The sequence below is a fragment of the Ranitomeya variabilis genome, chromosome 6 (assembly GCF_051348905.1).
Source record: "Ranitomeya variabilis isolate aRanVar5 chromosome 6, aRanVar5.hap1, whole genome shotgun sequence".
NCBI lineage: Eukaryota > Metazoa > Chordata > Amphibia > Anura > Dendrobatidae > Ranitomeya > Ranitomeya variabilis.
The window spans coordinates 559,689,677-559,699,703 of NC_135237.1; the positions used below are offsets into that span (position 1 = coordinate 559,689,677).

The following is a 10,027-nucleotide window of genomic DNA, read 5'->3' on the forward strand; positions in this document are numbered from 1 at the left end:
CTATATACAGGAGGAGATGACATACAGGTACATAATATATACAGGAGGAGATGACACAGGTATATACTATGTACAGGAGCTGATGACATACAGGTATATACGATATACAGGAGGAGATGACACACGTATTATATCCTATATACAGGAGGAGATGACATACAGGTATATACTATATAAAAGAGGAGATGACACATAGGTATATAGAGGAGATGACATACAGCAGGTATATACTATATACAGGGGAGATGACATTCAGGTATATACTATAGACAGGAGATGACATACAGGTATATACTATATATAGGAGGAGATGACATATAGGTATATAGTATATACAGAAGAGATGACATACAGGTATATACTATATACAGGAGGAGATGACACATAGGTATATACAATATACAGGAGGAGATGACATACAGGCATATACTATATACAGGAGATGACATACAGGTGTATACTATATATAAGGGAGATGACACACATGTATACACTGAGGTGAAAATGAGAGGTGTGAGGTGAAACTGAGGGGTGTGAGGTGAAAATGAGAGGAGTGAGGGAAAATAGTGGAGTGATCAGAAAATGACAGATGTGAGGTCGAAATGACAAGTGTTAGAGAGAGAGAGAAGTGAGGGGGAAAATAAGAGGAGTGAGGTGCTATAACTAACCACAGATATTTACTATGCCCAGGCAACGCCGGGCTCTTAAGCTAGTAGATAATAAATAGATAATAGATAGATGATAGATAGATAGATAGATAGATAATATATAGATAATAGATAGATGATAGATAATAGATTGATAATAGATAGATAGATAGATAGATAGATAGATAGATAAATGGATCCTCACATTTTGGGAATCCACAGAAGCTCCATGTTCCACCAGCAGTCTGACCACCTCCACGTCCCTCTTCCGACACCCTGCATGGAGGGCGCAGTCCCCAGATCTCTGCAGTCAGGATATAAATGTGCAAATGTCACTCACAATGTAACAGAAACAATGTATCAGGGCAGCAAACATGGCAGCTCATAGTGATCAGACCATGGCGGAGTCTGCGGCATCTTGCAGCCGCTACTTGGGTGCAATGTTCTGCAGGCTGCGGTCACTTTGCGCTTCTTACTTTGCTTGTCGCTCTGATCTGGGCGTCTGCGTGAGACGAGAGCAGTTCTTTACAGATCCCCAGGTTGCCGGACTCGATGGCCAGGAACAGAGGGATGCAGCCATCCTGGGGGGAAACATTACAATTACTGTGCAGATAATCTAATATCCTGAGCCAGGACCCGGGGTAAGGCACGCAGGCTGCTGCCTGGGGCATCATTGCGAGGGGTGCAGACAGATCCCGATGTCTGTGTTATTGCATGGATCTTGGATGGTTGGATACAATTCCTCGTACCTTGTCTTGGAGGAGTCGGGCGTCCTTGTGGGAGGCTCTCAGCAATGTCTGGATGACGCTGATCGCGCCGGTGGGTCGCTGGGCCGTGTAGTGCAGCGGTAGCTGCTCTTTTAGCTGTGAAACAGCAATGGACAATAATGTAAGTACTGTGCCTATGTGCCAGCCAGGAATCATATACTGGTATATGGCTGATATGTTCTGTATGTACTGTGCAAATGTTTTAGGCAGGTGTGCAAAGTAAGAAGTTTCCAAATATTAAAGAGTTAATAGCTTTGCACAGTTCTGTATATCTATCCACATTGATGGGTGAAATTCGCTGCAAAATCCACCTGCCGTTTTCAAGGACCCACAGCAGCACTGCGATGGGTCGTTATGTCATTGCCAGCCACTTCAGCCAAAATAGGTGGCCTTAAAAGATGGCTCCCTGCAGGGCCTAGTGCATGACACTCATCTGTCCTTGGATGAAACAGCAGCACAAGAACTGCTCATCCAGTGCTTTGTAGGCTGGGATTTATGAGGACGACACAAGTCTGCACAATGCTAGGTGTCTGCAGGAGGTGTGTAAAGCCACCACCATTGGGACACACATCCTCTGAAGTGAGAAAGGGAGACGTGGTTCAACTTTCAGGTTTAATCATATGGGGGTTCACATACTTTATGGCCAGGTATGTAAATTACTCCTGTATAATAAGAAATCACGGTGATTGCTTACCCCTCCGGGAAGGTTTGGTTCTGCTTTTTTCACCAGAAGAAGTCGGACAATCTCATCCTTAGAACAGGCTGCGGCGACGTGTAACGCTGTGCGACCGTCCTGCAAAATCAAGACATGGAAGACTGGTTACTAGTGATGAGCGCAAGTGCTCAAGTGTTCATCGGGTGCTCGGGTATGCACCGGGTATCGCGGGGGTGCTCGGGTATGCACCGGGTATCGCGGGGGTGCTCGGGTATGGCACCGGGTATCGCGGGGGTGCTCGGGTATGGCACCGGGTATCGCGGGGGTGCTCGGGTATGCACCGGGTATCGCGGGGGTGCTCAGGTATGCACCGGGTATCGCGGGGGTGCTCGGGTATGCACCGGGTATCGCAGGGTGCTCGGGTATGCACCGGGTATCGCAGGGGTGCTCGGTTATGCACCGGGTATCGTGGGGGTGCTCGGGTATGGCACCGGGTATCACGGGGGTGCTCGGGTATGCACCGGGTATCGCAGGGTGCTCGGGTATGCACCGGGTATCGCAGGGGTGCTCGGTTATGCACCGGGTATCGCGGGGGTGCTCGGGTATGGCACCGGGTATCGCGGGGGTGCTCGGGTATGCACCGGGTATCGCAGGGTGCTCGGGTATGCACCGGGTATCGCAGGGGTGCTCGGTTATGCAGCGGGTATCGCGGGGGTGCTCGGGTATGCACCGGGTATCGCGGGGGTGCTCGGGTATGCACCGGGTATCGCAGGGTGCTCGGGTATGCACCGGGTATCGCAGGGGTGCTCGGTTATGCACCGGGTATCGCGGGGGTGCTCGGGTATGGCACCGGGTATCGCGGGGGTGCTCGGGTATGCACCGGGTATCGCGGGGGTGCTCGGGTATGCACCGGGTATCGCGAGGGTGCTCGGGTATGCACCGGGTATCGTGGGGGTGCTCGGGTATGCACCGGGTATCGTGGGGGTGCTCGGGTATGCACCGGGTATCGTGGGGGTGCTCGGGTATGGCACCGGGTATCGTGGGGGTGCTCGGGTATGGCACCTGGCATCGCGGGGGTGCTCGGGTATGCACCGGGTATCGCGGGGGTGCTCGGGTATGCACCGGGTATCGCGGGGGTGCTCAGGTATGCACCGCGTATCGCGGGGGTGCTCAGGTATGCACCGGGTATAGTGGAGGTGCTCGGGTATGGCACCAGGCATCGCGGGGGTGCTCGGGTATGCACCGGGTATCACGGGGGTGTTCGGGTATGCACTGCGTATCGCGGGGGTGCTCGGGTATGCACCGGGTATCGCGAGGGTGCTCGGGTATGCACCGCGTATTGCAGGGGTGCTCGGGTATGCACCGGGTATCGCGGGGGTGCTCGGGTATGCACCGGGTATCGCGGGGGTGCTCGGGTATGCACCGGGTATCGCAGGGTGCTCGGGTATGCACCGGGTATCGCAGGGGTGCTCGGTTATGCACCGGGTATCGCGGGGGTGCTCGGGTATGGCACCGGGTATCGCGGGGGTGCTCGGGTATGCACCGGGTATCGCGGGGGTGCTCGGGTATGCACCGGGTATCGCGGGGGTGCTCGGGTATGCACCGGGTATCGTGGGGGTGCTCGGGTATGCACCGGGTATCGTGGGGGTGCTCGGGTATGGCACCGGGCATCGTGGGGGTGCTCGGGTATGGCACCTGGCATCGCGGGGGTGCTCGGGTATGCACCGGGTATCGCGGGGGTGCTCGGGTATGCACCGGGTATCGCGGGGGTGCTCAGGTATGCACCATACCTCCCAACCGTCCCGATTTCAGCGTGACAGTCCCGCTTTGGCACCGGGGTCCCGCTGTCCCGCTTCGGGCATTTAAAATCCCGAATTTGCGGCCGCCGGTGAAGCCCCGCCCACTTCCGGGACGTAGAGAGAGCCCGATTAGGTTTGTGGCTGTTTTTTTTTTCTTATACATGCTGGGTCTCCTCCCGACCGATCCCTCCCCCGCCCCCGCCCCGCCCCCTGTGTGTGCGGCGCTGCCACGCTGAGGAAGAGAGCCAGCAGCGATCAAGATGAGAGGTCAGCGACTCACTACCTGAGGTGTGTGCACAGAGCTCTGGCGTCTCCTGCTCTTAGCTGCTATCCCGGCAGAGAAGGAGAGACGGGGGAGGTGCCGGGACAGTGCAGAGCTGTGAGCAGCCGGAGAAACTGAAGAGCTGCACATGGACAGATCAGCCGCCCCTGCACCACAGAGGAGATTGTGTGTGTGTGTGATGTGTGTGTGTGTGTGAGATGTGTGATGCTGCATTTGTGTGTGTGTCATGTGTGTATGAGGTATCTGGTGTGTGTGATGGCTGGGTGTGTGTGTGTGATGGCTGTGTGTGTGTGTGTGATGGCTGGGTGTGTGTGTGTGATGGCTGAGTGTGTGTGTGATGGCTGGGTGTGTGTGTGTGTGTGATGGCTGGGTGTGTGTGTGTGTGTGATGGCTGGGTGTGTGTGATGGCTGGGTGTGTGTGATGGCTGCATGTGTGTGATGGCTGCGTGTGTGTGTGATGGCTGCGTGTGTGTGTGTGTGTGATGGCTGCGTGTGTGTGTGATGGCTGCGCGTGTGTGTGATGGCTGCGTGTGTGTGATGACTGCGTGTGTGTGTGATGACTGCGTGTGTGTGTGATGGCTGCGTGTGTGTGTGTGATGGCTGCATGTGTGTGTGATGACTGCGTGTGTGTGTGATGGCTGTGTGTGTGTGTGATGGCTGCATGTGTGATGCATTTGTGTCAAAGCTGCATGTGTTTGTGAGCTGCGTTTGTGATGCTGCGTGTGTATGTGTGATACTGTGTGTGTGTGAGCTGCGTGCCTGTATGTCATTATACAGTATGGAGAACTGTGGCCATAATACAGTATGGAGCATCATGTGGGGTCATTATACAGTATGGAGCATCATGTGCAGTCATTATACAGTATGGAGCATCATGTGCGGTCATTATACAATATGGAGCATCATGTGCAGCCAGTATACAGTATGGAGCATCATGTGTGGTCATTATACAATATGGAGCATCATGTGCAGTCATTATACAGTAAGGAGCATCATGTGCAGCCAGTATACAGTATGGAGCATCATGTGCGGTCATTATACAATATGGAGCATCATGTGTGGTCATTATACAGTATGGAGCATCATGTGCGGTCATTATACAGTATGGAGCATCATGTGCGGCCATTATACAGTATGGAGCATCATGTGCAGTCATTATACAGTATGGAGCATCATGTGCGGTCATTATACAGTATGGAGCATCATGTGCAGCCAGTATACAGTATGGAGCATCATGTGCGGTCATTATACAATATGGAGCATCATGTGTGGCCATTATACAGTATGGAGCATCATGTGTGTTCATTATACAGTATGGAGCATCATGTGCAGCCAGTATACAGTATGGAGCATCATGTGCGGTCATTATACAATATGGAGCATCATGTGGAGTCATTATACAGTATGGAGCATCATGTGCAGCCAGTATACAGTATGGAGCATCATGTGCGGTCATTATACAGTATGGAGCATCATGTGCGGTCATTATACAGTATGGAGCATCATGTGCGGCCAGTATACAGTATGGAGCATCATGTGCGGTCATTATACAGTATGGAGCATCATGTGTGGTCATTATACAGTATGGAGCACTGTGTGGCCATATTTTTTTGTTTATAACTATTGTATATGAAACAGTGTGATCAGCAGTGCTAAATGGGTGTGCTTGGGACGTGGATATGGGTGTGACTAATTATGAATGGGTGTGGTCAGAGGCGTGGCCTAAAATTTGCCGCGGCGCGCGAAGCGCGCCGCAAACTTTGTCCCTCTTTCCCATCTTCAAAAGTTGGGAGGTATGGTATGCACCGCGTATCGCGGGGGTGCTCAGGTATGCACCGGGTATAGTGGAGGTGCTCGGGTATGGCACCAGGCATCGCGGGGGTGCTCGGGTATGCACCGGGTATCACGGGGGTGTTCGGGTATGCACTGCGTATCGCGGGGGTGCTCGGGTATGCACCGGGTATCGCGAGGGTGCTCGGGTATGCACCGCGTATTGCAGGGGTGCTCGGGTATGCACCGGGTATCGCGGGGGTGCTCGGGTATGCACCGGGTATCGTGGGGGTGCTCGGGTATGCTGTGGGCTGGTATTTGTAGGCTGGGAAGGGCCCAATAACCAGGGATCTTCCCAGCCTGATAATATCAGCCCCAGCTGTCTGCTTTACCTTGGCTGGTTATCACGACCCAACGTCATTTATTTATTAGCGTAATACATGTACAGTAAACCACATGCAAGACACTAATTATATATCTCACAGATTTATTTCTATCTATCTATTTGCATATCTAGGCTAACATACCAAAGAGAGACATAAAAAAGCATGTGGTAAAATACATTTAAAAACGTAAGGAAAAATGCAAGTAAGCTGAGACATGGGATTCATGTGCAACTTCAGCTGTGTGAAAGCCTGAACAAACACTTATCATAGGAACGCACCTTTAGAGTCTGAGCTGTAGCTCTTGAGGTTTGTTTTTTTTTGCATTTTCTTTAAGAATTTCTTAGTGTCAATGAATTAGTTGGAACGTCTGCTCCTGAAACAATTGTCAGCTGTCTTGAATGTTTCCTACTTGTGAATAATATTTCTCACTTTAGAATGAAGGAATAAATATTTTTTTGGGGAAACGGCTTCATAATCTCTGCATGATTGATGGGCAGACACAATTTGCTTCATCGCTTCAAGATCATTGCTGATGTTTAGCAGCTGCCTGAATGCTCCAGACCAGCAAACTGCCCAAACTTCTGCTCTTATAATGTAGAAGTGGTCACACTTGCTGATGAACACTTAATCAAGGGCAGATAGATTTTACTACTTGCCTCAGTTTTCTCTTGGAGATTCACTCCCAGGTCAATGAATCGTTCCACTATGGACAGCCGGTTGTCTCTCACAGCGATCATGAATGGAGTTAGACCAGATTCCTGTTGATATGATAAAGAATCAGCAAAGTATTACAATGCCCCTGATTAAATGGATTGACCAGTACCTTGACATTGATGGATTGGTGAGGGTCTGACACCCGGTGCCCCCAACATTTAGCGGTACAATGCTCAGCACCGTACACTGTGCCGTGGTTGGTCATCAAACGGTACCATGGTGGTCTACATGGATGTCCACTAAGAAAAGGAAGGTCCTTCAGTGACGTGGAGCCCGTGGGGCCGTCTGGGTGGGAAACGTGTCACAGATTGTGATGTCACCTCTGGACAGGAGTCACTGGGAGATGCGGAAACTCCCCGCATTGCAGTGCCGCTGGCTGGGCGCCATCACAAATACTTTGGGTGTCAGCTCCGGTTACAATGACTCAGTCGGTTTTTATTTCATTGTGTTTATCTCAGTCATCTCCTCTCCAGAGAATAATAGTCGGCTTCCAGGAATGCTTTCTGGGGGTACAGGACCTCACCGTGAGCCGCCTGGAGGCATGAGCGGTGCGGGGAAGGCGCTGAGACTAGGATGAGCTCCTGTACAACTTTCATAAACTTTATATGGCGGTATTAATCAGGCACTGTATGGCGGTGTTATGTCACTGTCATGTTATGGCAGCATCATGTGGACATTTTCAGAGCAGTATTTTTCGGGCAATGCAAAGTGTAACCGACATTACGTAATATACATATTAATAGCCTCACTGATTGCACAAAATACCGCACTGATGTGCACAGCTCTGGCATGCAGACCACACGCAGAGAGGTGAATAGTGCGTCTGGGTCAGTACGCCGATCTGTGAGACGTCGTGCACAGACACACAAACTTACTAATTATCCCGTACACCGCTCTGTATGTGATTTGCATGTAAGAGATGTGCACAATAGAGCGGTATTTTGTGCGATCGGTAGGGTCTCATGATCTGGCCCCCCACCGATCGTCAGCTATTTGCAATTTATATTATACATAAAAAATTAGCAAAATGGTATTTACAATTTGAGCACATAATGGTGGCGCTATCATAGAATCCTATGGCAATGTTGTTTCAGTTATGTAACATTAACAGACTGTATAGCAGCAGTATTAAAACCGTATGGCTGTATATTCTGTGCCCTTTATGGTGGTGTTCTGCAGGAATTCTACGGTGGGGGAATCGGACTCTGTATGGACAAGTTATCTGTAAACCGTGTGGCAGAATTACTGAGCTCCGTATGGATGTATAATATGAGCACATTTTGAAAGGTGGATGGCAGCATTATTCGGAAAATACTTCTCAGTGTTATTGGTGCTGATATTATTGGGGGCTTTATGGCTGCATTATTTGAGCACTTTATTACTATTATTTAAACACTATACAGCAGTATTTTTTGTGCATTCTATACTGGTATTACCTGGCACAGTTTGGCAGCATTATTGCAATACGTTATGGCATCATTAGTGCGGCATTGCATGGAGGCATGTGGCACTGTATGGCAATATGATTTGCACACTATGCGGATGTATTTAGCAGTATTACTTGGTGCTATATAGCTGCATTTTTTGACCACATCATGGTAGTATTCAGCCTTTGCATAGCGGTATTTAGACACTGTTTGGCGATATTATTTGCAGTGGTACTACTAGTGCACTGTATGGTGGTACTACTGGACTCCCTCCCTCTAAATGCTATGGTGGCAACTGACTGCAGCATCTAAAAGGTTAATTGTTGTTCTCGACCAGGACCGGTGGTCTCTCCTTTTCTCAGACCACCTAAGTGCTGTGGCCGCTATTGACTGCACCATGTAAGGAGTTAAATCGGAGGATCCGTCTTCTTTCCCTTTCTCTAACCCCCCCCCCCCCCCCCCCCCCCCCCGAGTGCTGCAGCCTCCATTGACCAAGGCATTTAAAGGATTAAACTTTGAAGAGAGTTGTTTTCAAGGACCCCCACAGTGTCAGCCGGAGCCCCCCTATGCCTATCTAGAGTCAGCCGGTCACACTGGCACAACGGCAGCACCCACCTGATACATTCCTCCTGGACAAATAATACAATTTATTCCACTAGACTCGGATATATTTTAACTCTGTAATAAAATATTATCGTTTTCCTGTTCGAAGGGCCAAAGAGATAGATAGCAGCTTTCTTACAGAAACGGCCCCATGTGTGCGCTATTGCATTAGTCCCAAGGAGCTGAGCTGCATTTCCAGACACAACCAAAAGTCGAAGGTGGCGCTGTTTCTTAAAGAGACATCCCCTTTAATTATTATATTACACTATGGCATATACAGTAACTACATTATTAGATGCTATTTTTATGCCCCAGGAAATAGTAATTTAATAAATATTAACCCCCCCCCCCAATTCCTATATAAATGGCATCAATCACACATTAAATTAGAAAATGGCATAAATGGCAATTACATAAAGAAGAGTGAAGTTTAGGAGATTGTACAGCTAGAAGTATTCGATATAATGAAAAGTTAGTGTCGTCACCCACTGGGTCGGTCTCAGAGGCTCCCAGATCCCCTTTGTCGATCCCTTTCAGTGTCTGCTCCAGGGTGATCCACTCCCCTCTGGTGGCCAGTGGCAGGATCCTGCTCTCAGCCTGGGCCATGTTGTGTCTGACATGTATGTGCAGTGTGTGCCCAGTGCCAGGCAGCCTTAGCAGGGGGTAATGACCCCTCCACATCCTCCTCTATTGACTCTGACTCCCAATCACAGGCGCGGGCCCAGCCCGGCTCTATTAAACGCCTCCTGTGTAGCTTGGTTACCTTGGCACTGGACTCATTCAATGGGGGGCGGAGGAATTTGGCATTTTCTCGCAGAAAGAAACAAAAAGAAACAAAGTATCTCTTACTTTCAGAAGTTCGTTACAAATTGTCATTTATCTTTTACATTATAATAAATATTAAAGTATCCGTCACTTTCAGAAGTTTGTTAAAAAGTATCGTTTATTTTTATACTTTAATAATAAATTATAAAGT

The 10,027-nt window shown here is 49.6% G+C and overlaps 1 protein-coding gene across 1 annotated transcript in view; it reads right to left on the bottom strand.

Moving 5' to 3' along the window:
• Positions 1–9,753, bottom strand: part of LOC143783081 (uncharacterized) — a 76,141-nt gene extending 66,388 nt beyond the window's left edge. Inside the window, exons 1-6 of the mRNA XM_077271317.1 lie at positions 9,541–9,753; positions 6,964–7,065; positions 2,109–2,207; positions 1,397–1,510; positions 1,124–1,228; positions 853–951 (exon numbers count right to left, since the gene is read on the bottom strand). Coding sequence (XP_077127432.1) covers positions 853–951; positions 1,124–1,228; positions 1,397–1,510; positions 2,109–2,207; positions 6,964–7,065; positions 9,541–9,732 — 711 coding nt within the window. The 5' untranslated portion in view covers positions 9,733–9,753. The remainder of the gene's footprint in view (positions 1–852; positions 952–1,123; positions 1,229–1,396; positions 1,511–2,108; positions 2,208–6,963; positions 7,066–9,540) is intronic.
• Positions 9,754–10,027: the final 274 nt, after the last annotated feature.